Source organism: Tachypleus tridentatus, chromosome 8 (genome assembly GCF_004210375.1).
Source record: "Tachypleus tridentatus isolate NWPU-2018 chromosome 8, ASM421037v1, whole genome shotgun sequence".
NCBI classification, from domain to species: domain Eukaryota; kingdom Metazoa; phylum Arthropoda; class Merostomata; order Xiphosura; family Limulidae; genus Tachypleus; species Tachypleus tridentatus.
In genome coordinates, this window is record NC_134832.1 from 90,761,076 (window position 1) to 90,778,460 (window position 17,385).

Consider the following 17,385-nt stretch of genomic DNA (forward strand, 5'->3'; position numbering starts at 1 on the left):
AAATGATCAAAGTGTTGAACTAGAGAACATCTCGATGCAAATGATAATTGGTTTATTAGGTTTAATGTTTTGGTACAAATGGAGATAAATGATAAAGATATTTTGGTTACAAGTTTCAAAAAATGTTTTGAGTATGCAACAAGAATTATCTGTTGTTAATTGGTCATGTAAGTTATGTGGCGACACTGCTCAAATGTGGAATATTTTTTAAAGATAATTTTTCAATATTCATGTTAAATATATTCCTCAGAGAAAGAAAGGTAGCGGAGGGTAAAAAAAAAAACAAGTTGGCTCAGAAAGGGTTTAAGAGATAAACTCGAAGAACATAATAAATTGACTTGTATGACAAGAGTTTCACAGGATTATAGAAGATAAAAAAATCGTGAAACACGAAATTAGAACATCGGAAAGGATGTATGATAAAATACTGGCTGGAAATTTAAAATTAACAGTAAAGATTTCTTTACGTACATAAAGAGTAAACAAAATGTAAGAATGCTGTTAGTTCAGGCCCTTCAAGGGTGATAGAAAGCTTAGTATATCGTGATTATGAGATGGCTGGGTTACTAAAATTTGTTTTCTTCGATTTTTATTTACGAATATTTAAGCAGTATTCTACGTTTTGAACAATTGATTAATGTAAACGAGTTTGAAGTATTTCACTGAATTAATTTTGAACTGGTTAAGAAAACATTAGAAGATTAAAGAAATGATAAGACTCCACAGATAACATTTCGGTTTTGAGGAGGTTAAAGATTAGGTGGGACATTTACTACTATTTTTATCAGTTCTTAAACAGTTGTCAAAAACAGAGAGGATTGGAAGTTAGCTAAGGTATATTCTCTTTTCAAGAGGTAATACAAATTGTCTCAGTGAATGTAGACCCATTAGTTTTACATCAGTTGTGGGAAAATATTTGTAAATTATATAAAAGAGAAAATAAACGAGATATGAGTTTTAATTATGGAAAACGAAAAATATTACATGTGAGTATTTATAATTTTATAATAAGTATAGTTTGAATGGGAACGACCTTATCAATATCATGAAAAGAAAAGAGCGTGGTTTAATGATTGATCAGTCTCCCTCTAAGTAGTGAGATGTTGCTTGTGATAGGGCAAAATAAAAAATGTAAATTGTAGCTACAGAAATATTGAACATAAGTCTAAAAGGTTATGATTTCATTGAACTTGTCACAAGTTTGGTAAAATTTGGAATATTGTGTTCAGTCTTGGGATCCTTACCTTAAGAAAGACATTGAATTGTTGGAAATGGTTCACAGAAGCGTTACTAGTACAGTGTCTGAGATGAAGGGGTTGTCATACAAGGAGATATTAAATCTTCTGAAATTGTTTTCTCTTGCTAAAGAAGAGTTATGGAAGATCTGATTGAAATATGATACACAAATATAAGTTTTGACAGAGTAGAAGTCATATTCAGCTCATACAGTTTCAATTTTCCAAGAGAGTGGTTGGCGTTTGAAATGGGTTACCTTCAGATGCTCAACGGCTGACTATAATTCTTAAAATTGTTTTAATTTAGTTTAGAGGATGAAACAGTTAAGATGGACAAATAGGCTGCATGCTGTTCCAAAAGTTAATTTGTAAACGTGTCATGTTGTGTATGACACCATCTCTCCATCTGATCTCAACATACATCTGATCTGCGTATTGCACAAGAGCCGTAGTAATCTAGTTATTGTGGATATTATATTTTGCTTTTCATAACTATTACATGCAGTTAGAAGTTGCATGGAAAAACTAAAAAATATAATAAAAGTTCGGTCATACAAAAATATTTTTAATGAACAACAGTAAACTAGAGTTTATAATTTTGTTATAATTTGAGTAGAAAGTTTCTGTATGCAATGTTCCACACATAACTTTGTTGTTTTTTACTGTTTATGTTGTTTTAAACAGTGATTTATCTTTAAAGCGCTGCCAACCACGTAAGATCTGTTGGTAAAGACAGTTACATTGTTTAATTATTCTGGTTGTAGGGACTGAAACCCTTTAGTCTTAGTAAAACTTTATACAGAACTTAAACCTCTCATCGATTGATTCATCTATAGCTATTCTGCGGGTATGATTCAGTTTATTGACCAATAAAATTTTGTAACACACATATAATAAAGAATAAGAATAGAATTTAAGTTTATTTTACATCCGTTGTTTCTAGTATTAATCTGCATATGTATATATGCTACCTTAAAGATTAATACTGAGAAACAACGGATGTAAAATAAAATTTTGTAATACATATATAATACAGTAAATATAGAATTTAATAGAATTTAATTTTATTTCACAAAGGTATGTTTAATAATAAAAACGCTGGCGATGGTCGATGAACTTTTTTCTATCTTGTCAGTTGTTATTCCGTTTTGATCGAGGTAGTATTTTCAACAGTACTTTGTTTTTCTTCATTATTAGATGGTCTACCCTCGATGATGTCTTTTTCTTTTGACATTTATTTTGTCAACCTCTATAATCTCATCGCCTACGTCGAGAAGCCCAGAGAGAAAAATCGATGATTCACAGTCCCTCATCCGGGTTACAAATGTTCCTGAAACCAACAAAACGACAACATATATATATGAATAGTGAAATATTTGTAGTGAATTTGCATTGTTATTGCATTTACCTACCCAACCAAAAATTCATCCACTAATATCTAATTTGATTTGTTCGACTATGCTTGTCGAAATACATGAAAAATTATATTGCGTTTTTTCCTACAGGTAAGGATTTCCCAAACTAACAACTCAATGTTTTTAATATATTAATCATATATCAGTTATACTGAAATTTATTCAACTATTTTTGGCAGAAAAACAAGTAATAACTCATTGTGGCTTAAAGCAACATCAAATAAATTAAAAACATGCGAAACAGCGAATTACAATTATATAGGCGTAATTATCCCATTTCTTTTAATGAGGTTTGTTGTATAACTGTTAGTATTACAACGTGTCCTGGAGCAAATGGGTCATTATTAACCATGCTCAATTTCGGATCCTTTTTCCCTGACTTGTATCTCAAATCACAGACATTTTTTCAGGCTTTTAACTACTGAAGAGAGGCAATACACAAGGTCATATCGAATAATTTTATGTTTTTTTCCTGTTGAAAGTGTTAAGTGGACAGAGCTTGACCTTAGAGTTAGCAGAAAAGGAAAGTGGACCCGCGTGTATAAAAGTTCATATCTCACCGCCATAAGAAGGTACTTCAATCTTTAAGGCTGTGGGTATGCTTTGAGAATGAAAGTCAAATCACACTTATTCGGTTAGAAAATAACGTTTTAAGAGTTGGATTGTTTATTTGGATTAAAGAACAGATACACAATGGGTTATCTGTGCTCGACCCATCACGAATATCAAAACCCAATTTTTAGCGGTGTGAGTCCACAAGAATACCGATGCCATTCTTGGGTGCAGCAGTTGTTGGTGAGTGTAATTCCGTGAATAACTCCCATCTACGTTATCAGTTCTCCCACATGGGACTTTGAGTGAAAATATGCTAAAACACAAATTAATCAATTTGTTACGACAATTCGATGTTAATCCGTGTGTGTGCGTGTTTTATGCTAACAAGGGACGATATGCGCTATTTTCCAAACATTATTTTGAAACCTTCTTTCTTTATCCCAAAAGGAACAACTGGTAAAGGTAAATTGTAAAATCTTCAGATAAGATCGTTTCAGTCACGATATAAAACATTTAATCTATATATCATTTCAAAATCAGTTAATACAGGTGATTTTTACTTTCTCCTGAAATAAAAAAATAACTAATTGATAAAATATTATGTTGCGCTGAAACAAGCTTCGTCTTGATATTTAGTTATGAATTTGCTCGACCACATAATTTATTTCAAAATACAATAACATCAACTTCGACATGAAGTAAATTCTCACTTTTAATAACTACATCGTTTGAACCTTTAACATGGTACCATCATCAGTTAAAATTGTTGTAATTCTATTTTCAAATTAACGGTTACTTTATTTTATTTAAGATTGTCATGATAATTGTCAGGACAATATTGTTTCCCCTACAATGAATTAACCTGAAAATAACAAATAATCCTTTCATTTTTGGTTAGATTTGCACCGATGAAATATATTCAAAAAATTGATGCTTACTGAAGGGTCCTCTAATGTGTTTTGTTTCAAGGGTAGATAAAAACAAAATGAAGAGTAACAAATATTTTTATTTCTTGTTTCTCAAGTTCACGTGTCATGTTGCATGTTATAGAGTGCATAATTATTCTCATGATTCATGGCATGTGCACGTTTTACTAATATCACGGCAATACAAATCATAATGTTAAGTCTCATTCATATTACATCATCGTTTGTTTATTTTTTATTAATTTCGTGCAAAGCTACTCGAGGGCTATCAGCACTAGCCGTCTCTAATTTAGTAGTGTAAGATGGCAGCTAGTCATCACCACCCACTGCCAACTCTTGGGCTACTCTTTTACCAAGGAATAGTGGGATTTACCGTAACATTATAACGTCCCCACCGCTGAAAGGGCGAGCATGTTTGGTGCGACGGGGATTCGAACCCGTGACCCTCAGGTTACAAGTCGCACCCCTTAACACGCCTGGCCATGCTGGACCATGACATAATTTTAGTGCCTTCAGACTGAGAAACAAACAGAGAAGAAAACAACTGTACGGCGGTGCAAATGATAACAACAGGTAACACCTCTAGGACCTCCTTTGTGGAAATAGTAATAATAAAAGAAACGATATTCTGGTACAAACAAGAGGATGCTTACCTCTGCTGTTTCCGACCTTTCTCCGAGCGGTAAAAAATCCGTAGGGCTTATGTGGAGGTTTTGTTACTTCCACAACACGTGTTCCATCCGACAGAAACTGAACGAATCGACCACACGTGTAGTCGGAAAGAGGTAGGGAATTGTTTTCAGATTCCTCAGACGTAGAGTGACTGAAATGTGGTGTAATACGTCATGTGAATAAATAAGTTAATGTAGAGGTTGATATTTTCCTTTTATATTAACATGGATGAAAAAGTTAAAATATTCAATTACTGTTATGTCAAGTGGACAATAGTAACAAACATAAAAAACACGACATGGTTGTTAAAAGAAGTTACACTAATATCCATAATATACAAACTCCATACAATTTAAGCTTTGCTATGAAATGAATATTAAGTTAATAATCATAGATCATCCAAAGTGATGTCAAAACTACTGTATTTTTCATATCTGAAAAAAAAACACACGCTTCTTTGAAACAGATCTTCACTGAAGTTAAACTTAAGCATTAATTTATTCTAATCTCTTCTACTAAGACAGTCCAGCATATGCATATATGTATAGTCAAAATGTATGTTTCTAAGAGAATCCTAAGAAGTGATAAGACCAGTCAGGCCATGGCCTGAACAAAATTTTTACACTTACAATTTATTTATTACAACTTGTTTCTTGTAATTCAATAGTTTGCGTTCAGTATATGCAGTATGAAAATTTGGTATCCCATTTAAATCCTCGTACTTACGACAAGTAGTGACACACAGAGTCATTCTGGTCGATAGAACTCCGTTTTTTCTTCCGAAGCACGTGGGAAAACAACATGATTTTCTCGACCTTCGCGGATTTTTCCGTCTTTCTTTCTTGTTTAGTCTTGTTGGCATCTTCCTGCAGAAGATGCCTTTGATGGTATTTCTGGTGGATCTTGCAAAGACCTGAAATCGCTTTTTTGAGTGACGTTTTCGGCGACTTCGATTCTTTGCACAGGTCGCTGGAAATAAAAGCAATTATTACAAATAATGAATACGTCATAATACATTTACACTCTTCACGGCAAAAAAAAAGATGAGGATGTTCGGTGTGACGAGAGTTCAAATCTGCGTCCCATAGACTGTGACTAGAAGACCCTGACAATCAGTAAAGCTAAGAGTTAGAATTACTTCAAAATACATACGTTTTGGTCACTTCTGGAGGAGCTGACTGTTCATGTTCGTCACAGAAGACGTTACCTTTTGACATTGTTCAGTTGTTCCCACGTGCTCGATCATCTGTGATAGTATTACACCTGAAGAAAAATATTATACAGATGTTTTCTTCATAAACTTGCCTTCTAAAAGTTTCTAACTAATATCTTTACGAATTATTTCATTTTATACAAACACAAGCATATTTTATATATATATATATGTATACAGGATGTAAAATGAACAATTACATTTTGGTTTGGGGGAACCCTACATTCACTAACTCACTACTGCATTTTATTACAATTATGTACTGCTTAAACCATATACTGCTGAGTTAAAGACCATATTTGAAGAAGACAGGCCAATATTCTGTGGAAACATGTACATCACTTCATTGTATGTATAAATCGTTGTTTGCCAACTTGTTATACCAGCCTAATGTGCTTCTTCACATAAGTATTATAAGGAATGTGTACTTCTGCCTTATGTTCCATGTTTAATTATTATTTAATTTTATGTGTTTAATATCAGCAAAATATTTTATCCTATATTTCAATCGACGAATAATATAAAGTAAATTTTCGTTAATGTTAAAGGACATATACAATTGAAACAAAAGGTTGAAACTTATCAATTTCAATGTTGACATTGATGAAATTCTAAAGTACAGACAAAACATGATCTAAAATATCGTTTAACAGGACATCAGGTATGTAGAAAAAATAATAATATTTATTTCTAAGAATGTGTCAAGACTTCTTCACACACTTTTGTTTATAAATATTAGAAGTGTAATAATTCAGCATGGTGTCTCATCCCCTATTTTGGTGCTTAGCTTTGGGTGATCATCAGAAGCACGTAATTGTGGTTTGTAATTCGAAAGTTATTTGAGATGTTCATGTGGTAAAAGGGTCATGCAAATTGGTTGTCTTATGATTTTTACTTTTCTTTCATCCAGCTTTTCGCGATAATGATGCTGTAAATTGGTGATGAATTAAGTTTGCGGCATTGATTGGCTGTAATGTGAGATTCGATTTTTGTCTTATTTTATCTGTGTGTAGTCTATTCCAGTTAATAGATTATTTGGTATTCCATTAAAATGTATGATAACTCATGCTCACTTAAAATATAGTCAAAACGATTTTGGTTTTGTTCCAACTCTTCTAAAGAAAGATGTCTGCTAGAGCGCGACAAGTCCCTGAGCAAGATTTTCTTTTGTCTTCAATATATTTCTGGGCTATAAGAAATGTGTTTTGCTTTCTACGTTTCGATCCTTTTTAATTATATTTGATGTGGTAAGAAGCTGGTAAGATATACTGAATATAAGACGTGTTAGTTTATAAGGCCTAAGACACTTTGATGGTCCTGCATAACTTTGGCTTGAAACATTGGGCTCATATGGTCTGTCTTTGCTTTGATAAGAAAAAGGTTCAGGATGTGTATTGACTAATTCTATTTGATTAACTGATTAGTCGATTTTATCATATTAATATTCTGAATGCATATTGTCGAACACAAAGTTCAGTTGTAGAAAATGGAAGTTTATGCGTTGAAAGTAGTGAATTCATATAACATGTTTTCTTTCCCAATTCCTTTTCTCCGTTTTTTGATAGAAATTGTTTGTGAAACATTTCTGTTTTATTTGGTGAAGTTTTACTTCTATACTTTGATTGCTTGTATTCCAATATTTCAATGGTGTAAATTAGTGAAGAGGAGGAGGAAGAAGAGATTTTGTCCTCGGTGTACATATAAAATAAATATTTCAGAAAAGTTCTGACTAAAACCTAATAATTTTAACAATAGACAGTCGAAAAATAGAGATATTTTACCTTTTCCTTCGGAGATTTTCTCGGAATCTTCGAGGCTTTTGGTGTGGTTTGAAATCGTTGGTTTTGTTGTATCCTAGTGAAACAAATGCATATATATATATATATATATAAATTTAACCAAAAAATTGTTTGTTTCAATTTAAGCCAAAGCTACACAATGAGCTCTTTGTGCTTTGTCCATCACGAATATTGAAACTAGGTTTCTAACGTTGTAAATCCACGGATATGCAGCTTCTTTTATTAATTTATTCTTCCCGTTTTTTAACTTCAAAAGTTTCTGTTCAGAAAATAGTTTTACTGAGAACCTTTCAGAGAAAAATATTACCTTTCAACTACATATGAATAATCTAAATAAATACGTATGCTTTTCAAAAGATTCAGATACACAATAAACTCTATGTATGAATTTAATACCATACAAATGTTCAAAGCTAACTAAAATTAGTCATCATACTTTCCCTTTTAAATATTATCCTAACCATTCTATTCCTCATAATTATAACAGGAATGAAACTTATTTATTTTATAATTCCAAAGTTTTACTTGCTTTTTCTTTTCTCTAGTTGTCAGTAAATTTTTTCACGGTTTCACAGTTACTACCGGTTTTGTACAGCCACATTTTTCTGTATTTTTTACAAGATAATTATATTAGTGCCAAAAAATTTGCAAAATTTTTTTGAAAGACATTCTTTTCTGATTTACACCACGTTCTCAAAAAAGGAACACATGAAAATGTAGTTTTTTTTTAGAACTCTAAATATTTCCAAGATACGCTGTTTACTGGCATATAGTGGACTTTTTCGGAAAATCTAACATGTAATTTATGTAAATATGTCGATATATTTTAATAATGTAATTTAGTCATAAAAGATTGTTTGTTGTTTTTATTTATTTCGCGCAAAACTACACGAGGGCTATCTGCGCTAGCCGTCCCTAAATTAACAGTGTAAGACTAGAGGGAAGGTAACTAATCATCACCACCGACTCTATTAACAACAAATAGTGGGATTGACTGTCACGTTTGAAAACGCGAGCATGTTTGGTGCGACGGGGATTCGAGCCCACGACCCTCAGGTTACGAATCGATTGTCTTAACCCATCTGGCAAGCCCTAAAAGAGGTATATTTCATGTTTTCATTTTCTGGGAATGTAATATAAAAGATAAAGAATTATTTTTCGAAACATTTTTATAATTTATTTTTGCGCGACCACAGTGGCACAGCAGTGTAGCCTTATGCTCCACAACAAATAAACAAAAGTAAAACTACATTTCTGTGCTCATTGCATAAATTTGAAACATAAATATTGCCTATCAGCACCTTAAACTAAATGGTTTTTAACACTCACGTCATAAATTTCCGGATCTTTTATTGTTGCGTCTCTCTGTTGTTGCTGGTTTGTTTGTCTCCGTTTCCATATTATCATACTAAAAGAAAAAGAACTAATTTTGCTAAATCTGTTTGTAGTTATAGACATAAGTAGGTACACCTTTACATTAAAAGTAAGATGAAACCGGGGACAAATAGGGGCAATTTTACGTAACATGTCAATCGTTAACTTCATTATAAGTTGACAGTGGTATATTACTACACCAGCTACATAACATGTTTTATGATACCATTCTTATTTCTTTTGATCAACATCACAAATTTTCGTTATTCGAAGACAAATTTAAATTAGATCCTAGATTCAGGTAAGTGGGAAGGAAAGAAATACGAAAATATCAATTCTATATTAAATGAATTAACTAGTCATTTAGTAAATCTTATCAACACTGATAAATAACACTTTAATCTAAATTATTTTGCCTATTGTAGGTACTTGTTAAATATTCGAATTTAATTGCTAATTCTATAACTCCTGAGTCGTAAATTGTTTACATGTTAGATATATTTAAATAGTATGAAAATCGTAAGTATCATTGGAAATTTTCAATATTCGAAGTCACTTTAAAGTTCGTGATAATAAACGTCAGATACATTGAAGTATTTCTAAACTATTACTTCTTCCAACCAATTAGCTGTAAACTTCAAGATTAATAGCACTACGATTAGGAGTTCGATCCCATTGGATGGCTCTGTACCTAAAAATAAACAACTCTAACCAACAGAAATATTATACTTACCATGATAAACATATTATAAGTGACATTCCCACTGTTGTGAATACAAAGGAAAGTGTAGACGTCTCTTCTGTGATGGGTTCTGAAATGAAAACTATATGATTTTTTAACATTTCTATTGTCAAGTAATAAATATTTTCATATAAAGTGTTGTTAGTATTATTGTTTTGAATATATATATATATATATATATATGAAAGACGTTTCAAACCGCACTAGTTTGTTAAAATTTAACTACTCGTCAATACTTTGTGTTGTGAGAAAGTGTTATTTAAATCGTTAGTAAAGATATATCTATGGCAAATGTAAAAATGTTTGTACTTTTATAGTCTCTATTCTTGTTAACAAAAACAACTGCATTTAACGCACATACTTACGGAATGAATACCTGTTTTTTATCTTAAATAATTTTCTTCAGTTTCAAAAACAAGACTTTCTGTGATAAGGCTTAGTTAACCAAAATGATACGACCCAATGAAAATTAATTTATATATGTATATGTTTTAATTTCATTCTTTACCTTAAACTATTTAATACATAATATGTTTTAAAAGTTACTAACTGATAAAATATTTTTTATAAAGTTACCTCTTTTTGTCACATCGTTATCAAAAGGGAAATATTTGAAAATATTTTTGACGCACGATATTTCCAAAGCACACTTATTTATGTTTTCTATCAAGTTATGGACAATTGTTTGTATTTTTGACATAAAATGTACGTAAATTTAGTCTGAAACATGATGTAACAAAGAGTTGAAAATGAAATATGTGGCTGATAAGAAACATCATGACAAAACAATACAATGAGATGGTCAGCCCGAGCTTCTATAATAAGTGAAGAGAGACAAGTGGTCAAAGTAATGTCCTCACAACACGAGATGCTGTCGATAGTTGTAAGAATAATAATAATAAGGAACAACTTTTCTTAACAGATAGCTTGTAAAACATCAGAAGCGATGGCTCCAAAACACAAGCAATAAAATTTTAAAAGTGTTAAGTTAACCATTTCACTAACAACTGTTCAAAAATGTTTTTTGTGTGTTTGCACAGTGAGTTTTAATGGCAATAGGTTAAATTGCCTTGTACTTTCTTTCTCCTTATAAATGATTTTACTTTTATATTGCAAGTAATAGTTACAAATTTAAACCATCAATTAATTAAACTCGTTTAGTTGCAATGTTTGTATCACACCGTCACTCAGTAACATAGATCAATCTCACGTCAGCTTGATACTCGCTATTAACCGACATGACTAGTTTGAATATTTCCAACCAAAATGTAACATAAGATTAAAAACTATGACTAAAGAATTGTGGAATATACTCTTATACAAAGATTGCAAAATTTTAACATGGCTAAAAGTCACTAAAGTAACTTCAAACTTCTGTTATAAAAAGGCCGTGTTTGTTTGTCTTTGGACAAACCATGTTGTTTCCCCCCATCATGAATCCACATAAGAAGATTTCATAACATTAACCATAAACATCACTAAACAACATACTTTTATTCCCATACATAATACAACAGTTCAGGAGCTGTACAAAACATAAAGCACAAGATACAAGAACACAACAAACAAAATAAGTCAGCATCATAATGACAACAGACAATAGATAAAAATATATGGACTTGGTTTTGAGATGAGGTCAACTACAAACAGACCTTCGTAGATCTTTGAGATAGAAACACACCTGGCTCTTCCAAATATATAAGATCGTAACTTCGATAAAGGTCACAGACAGACAGAAACAGAACAAAAAGATCATTCGTAGTTAACGCATGAAGAAGAAATGTTCCCACTTTGAAAACGCTCATGTTTTCAAGGTGTCGTATTTTTAATTTATGACACATTAAATAAGATCCACATCACCTGTGAAAATATGAAAATTAGAAAGTAGCTTTAAGGGAGTTTGTTTGAATTTCGCGCAAAGCTATTCGAGGGCTATCTGCGCTAGCCGTCCCTAATTTAGCAGTGTAAGACTAGAGGGAAAGCAACTAGTCGTCACCACCCACCGCCAACTCTTTGGGCTACTCTTTTGCCAACGAATAGTGCGATTGACCGTCACATTATAATGCCCCCACGGCTGGGAGGGCGAGAATGTGCGGCGCGACGGTGATGTGAACCCGCGACCCTCAGATTACGAGTCGCACGCCTTAACACGCTTGGCCATGCCGGGCCAGGAAATTGTAAATAGTCGGTACAAAGATTTCTTTTTGGGTTCTTCCCCCATATTTTCTTTCCAGCGTATAGTAGTAGTTTTAATGGACTTTCTCAATTAAAACAAAAAGTTTAAATTTATAAATTTGAATGTTGACATTGGAGAAATTATAAAGTACAGACTAAACATGATCTAAAATATCGTTTAACAGGACATCAAGTATGTAGAAAAAATAATAATATTTATTTCTAAGAATGTGTCAAGACTTCTTCTCACACTTTTTTTGTTTATAAATATTAGAAGTGTAATAACTCAGCATGGTGTCTCATCCCTATTTTGGTGCTTAGCTTTGGGTGATCATCAGAAGCACGTAATTGTGGTTTGTAATTCGAAAGTTATTTGAGATGTTCATGTGGTAAAAGGGTCATGCAAATTGGTTGTCTTATGATTTTTACTTTTCTTTCATCCAACTTTTCGCGATAATGATGCTGTAAATTGGTGATGAATTAAGTTTGCGGCATTGATTGGCTGTAATGTGAGATTCGATTTTGTCTTATTTTATCTGTGTGTAGTCTATTCCAGTTAATAGATTATTTGGTATTCCATTAAAATGTATGATAACTCATGCTCACTTAAAATATAGTCAAAACGATTTTGGTTTTGTTCCAACTCTTCTAAAGAAAGATGTCTGCTAGAGCGCGACAAGTCCCTGAGCAAGATTTTCTTTTGTCTTCAATATATTTCTGAGCTATAAGAAATGTGTTTTGCTCTCTACGTTTTGATCCTTTTTAATTACATTTGATGTGGTAAGAAGCTGGTAAGATATACTGAATATAAGACGTGTTAGTTTATAAGGCCTAAGACACTTTGATGGTCCTGCATAACTCTGGCTTGAAACATTGGGCTCATATGGTCTGTCTTTGCTTTGATAAGAAAAAGGTTCAGGATGTGTATTGACTAATTCTATTTGATTAACTGATTAGTCGCTTTTATCATATTAATATTCTGAATGCATATTGTCGAACACAAAGTTCAGTTGTAGAAAATGGAAGTTTATGCGTTGAAAGTAATGAATTCATATAAAATGTTTTCTTTCCCAATTCCTTTTCTCCGTTTTTTGATAGAAATTGTTTGTGAAACATTTCTGTTTTATTTTGGTGAAGTTTTACTTCTATACTTTGATTGCTTGTATTCCAATATTTCAACTGGTGTAAATTAGTGAAGAGGAGGAGGAAGAAGAGATTTTGTCCTCGGGTGTACATATAAAATAAATATTTCAGAAAAGTTCTGACTAAAACCTAATAATTTTAACAATAGACAGTCGAAAAATAGAGATATTTTACCTTTTTCTTTGGAGATTTTCTCGGAATCTTCGAGGCTTTTGGTGTGGTTCGAAGTCGTTGGTTTTGTTGTATCCTAGTGAAACAAATGCATATATATATATATATATACATATAAATTTAACCAAAAAATTGTTTGTTTGAATTTAAGCCAAAGCTACACAATGAGCTCTTTGCGCTTTGTCCATCACGAATATTGAAACTAGGTTTCTAACGTTGTAAATCCACGGATATGCAGCTTCTTTTATTAATTTATTCTTCCGGTTTTTAACTTCAAAAGTTTCTGTTCAGAAAATAGTTTTACTGAGAACCTTTCAGAGAAAAATATTACCTTTCAACTACATATGAATAATCTAAATAAATACGTATGCTTTTCAAAATATTCAGATACACAATAAACTCCACGTATAAATTTAATACCATACAAATGTTCAAAGCTAACTAAAATTAGTCATCATACTTTCCCTTTTAAATATTATCCTAACCATTCTATTCCTCATAATTATAACAGAAATGGAACTTATTTATTTTATAATTTCAAAGTTTTACTTACTTTTTCTCTTCTCTAATTGTCAGTAAATTTTTTCACGGTTTCACAGTTACTACCGGTTTTGTACAACCACATTTTTCTGTACTTTTACTACAAGATAATTATAATAGTGCCAAAAAATTTGCAAAAATTTTTTGCGAAAGACATTCTTTTCTGATTTACACTACGTTCTCAAAAAAGGAACACATGAAAATGTAGTTTTCTTTTAGAACTCTAAATATTTCCAAGATACGCTGTTTACTGGCATATAGTGGACTTTTCGGGAAATCTAACATGTAATTTATGTAAATATATCGATATCTTTTAATAATGTAATTTAGTCATAAAAGATTGTTTGTTGTTTTTATTTATTTCGCGAAAAGCTACACGAGGGCTATCTGCGCTTGCCGTCCCTAAATTAACAGTGTAAGACTAGAGGGAAGGTAACTAATCATCACCACTCACCACCGACTCTTTTAACAACGAATAGTGAGATTGACTGTCACAAAGCAACGCTCCTACGTTTGAAAACGCGAGCATGTTTGGTGCGACGGGAATTCAAACCCACGACCCTCAGGTTACGAATCGATTGTCTTAACGAATCTGGTAAGCCCTAAAAGAGGTATATTTCATGTTTTCATTTTCTCGGAATGTAATATAAAAGATAAAAATTTATTTTTTCGAAAAATTTTATAATTTATTTTTTGCGCGACCACAGTGGTACAGCAGTATGTCTTACAATGTTAAATACCTGGTTTCAATATCTGTGGTGAGCAAAGCAGAGAGAGCCACTTTTGTATCTTTGTGCCAACCTCGTAAAACTAAATCACTTAATCAAAGTTTTGGTACCACTTTCAATCGCCAGTTGTAAGAGGGCAGAAGAAACTGGATTCGTAAAGACAGTAGAAGTTGTAAAATTGTGAAAACAGATAATAAGACTTATATAGAAAAAAAAGTAAGTAAAATTATGAAATTAACGAATAAATTTTATTTATATTATAATTATAAGGAAAGAATCATTAGAACAACATCTTGTTGTTGTATAGATTATCAGTATTACTATTTCCTGAATAGTGACCGTTAATGTCGAAATACCAAAAGAAGAAATTAATAAAAGAAGTCAGACGATCTGTTGTTTTATTAGATATATTAGTATTTCTTTTAAAACAATATTTAAAAATAATTAAAATCTTTAGGTAGGAGAAGAAGCATTGATTATAATGTAACCCAAATACATTAATATTAATTTCACGAATACATTAAACTTATTTCATTTTAAGGAATCAGGTGTGTGATTTTTATATTTTCTCATAGCAATATTTAATGTAAATATTAATCTGTCCTTGATATAAATGTAATTATTTTGTCATTTTCAGAATTTAAGGAGGCGTCAATGAATATCAAAATAAAGAACAGCTCTTATTAATGCTAAATTATTTTCAGTGCTAACGAGATTTATCAATATTAATTTACGTTCAACTCAATTTAAAGCTGACCCGTTAATCATCGGGTCCATCGGAACTTTTAATGCAGAACTGACATAATAGAAACCCGAGCTACCATCCTGAAACTGAGTTAAAGTTAATACATCTAAGACTGGAAAACAAATTTGTCTCCTTTACTTATTACCAAAATATAATAGATATGTACTTTGATGAACTAATTCCTTAAGGTCACAGTGTCAAATTTGAAAATCCCTCAAAAGAATGGCTTAACATTCGATCACAACAGTTTTAAAATTGTATATTCAAATTTGAATAGAAATTCAATATGTATAAACATATATTTCAGTGTTAGTACAACAATTATAAAGTACGTATTTTCTGGGATTCACTCTACAGGTGATATGTCAGTAGGTTTACTGCTTAGTTAGGTGTATATGTGTATATCTAGGATATTATTATGTTTTCAGTTGGAATGAATTCATAGATCGAATACCGTTGCTGTGAATTTACTCTCTAAACTTTCGGGCTGTGAGTGCGTTATAAGAGTGACGGTGAAATACCAAAATTCGATTATCGTACTTCAAGTGTTTGTAGTGAGTGGTGCTAGCCAGCTACTTCTTTGTAGTATACCAATTCACAATTAAGGACGAATTGCACAAACATTTCTTTTTTTTTTTAGTTTTGTTGTTGTTGTTGAATTTCGTACAAAACTAGGGTTATGACTGCTATCCGTCCCTGACTGTAATATTCCAAAACTAGTCATGGGTTACTCTTGACTAACAGATAGTGAAATTGATCGTTATAGTATAATGACCACAAAGCAGTAACAAAAGTCATGTTCGATGGAAGGATTCGACCTCGTGAATGTAACTCAATAATCACCAGGACACTCCAGACCAACTGTTGTTCAGAGTTGTACGAAAACAAATAACATCATTCAGAAAATATGAAAGAATACAATATCAGTTTCATAGAAAGTAACATATTTTTCTTTCAAACTAAGTACCACAGTGGTAAATCTGAAGCTTTATAAAGTTCAAACTGAGTTTCGTTACCACTAATGGAGACAGCATAGATAGCCCATTGTGTAGTGTAGCCTTATGCTCCACAACAAATAAACAAAATAAAACTACATTTCTGTGCTCATTGCATAAATTTGAAACATAAATATTGCTTATCAGCACCTTAAACTAAATGGTTGTTAACACTCACGTCATAAATTTCCGGATTATCTTTTATTGTTGCGTCTCTGTTGTTGCTGGTTTGTTTGTCTCCGTTTCCATATTATCATACTAAAAGAAAAAGAACTAATTTTGCTAAATCTGTTTGTAGTTATAGACATAAGTAGGTACACCTTTATATTAAAAGTAAGATGAAACCGGCGACAAATAGGGGCAATTTTACCGTAACATGTCAATCGTTAACTTCATTATAAGTTGACAGTGGTATATTACTACACCAGCTACATAACATGTTTTATGATAGCATTCTTATTTCTTTTGATCAACATCACAAATTTTCGTTATTCGAAGACAAATTTAAATTAGATCCTAGATTCAGGTAAGTGGGAAAGAAAGAAATACGAAAATATCAATTCTATATTAAATGAATTAACTAGTCATTTAGTAAATCTAATCAACACTGATAAATAACAGTTTAATCTAAATTATTTTGCCTAGTGTAGGTACTTGTTAAATATTCGAATTTAATTGCTAATTCTACAACTCCTGAGTCGTAAATTGTTTACATGTTAGATATATTTAAATAGTATGAAAATCGTAAGTATCATTGGAAATTTTCAGTATTCGAAATCACTTTAAAGTTCGTGATAGTAAACGTCAGATACATTGAAGTATTTCTAAACTATTACTTCTTCCAACCAATTAGCTGTTAACTTCAAGATTAATAGCACAACGATTAGGAGTTCGATCCCATTGGATGGCTCTGTACCTAAAAAAATAAACAAATCTAACCAACAGAAATATTATACT

At 31.7% G+C, this 17,385-nt stretch overlaps 1 protein-coding gene across 1 annotated transcript in view; it reads right to left on the reverse strand.

The window, feature by feature from the left end:
* LOC143223961 (uncharacterized) overlaps positions 1-6,020 on the reverse strand; it is a 36,585-nt gene extending 30,565 nt beyond the window's left edge. Inside the window, exons 1-4 of the mRNA XM_076452429.1 lie at positions 5,956-6,020; positions 5,530-5,772; positions 4,785-4,954; positions 2,504-2,565 (exon numbers count right to left, since the gene is read on the reverse strand). Of these exons, the coding sequence (XP_076308544.1) occupies positions 2,504-2,565; positions 4,785-4,954; positions 5,530-5,772; positions 5,956-6,020 (540 nt within the window). The remainder of the gene's footprint in view (positions 1-2,503; positions 2,566-4,784; positions 4,955-5,529; positions 5,773-5,955) is intronic.
* Positions 6,021-17,385: the final 11,365 nt, after the last annotated feature.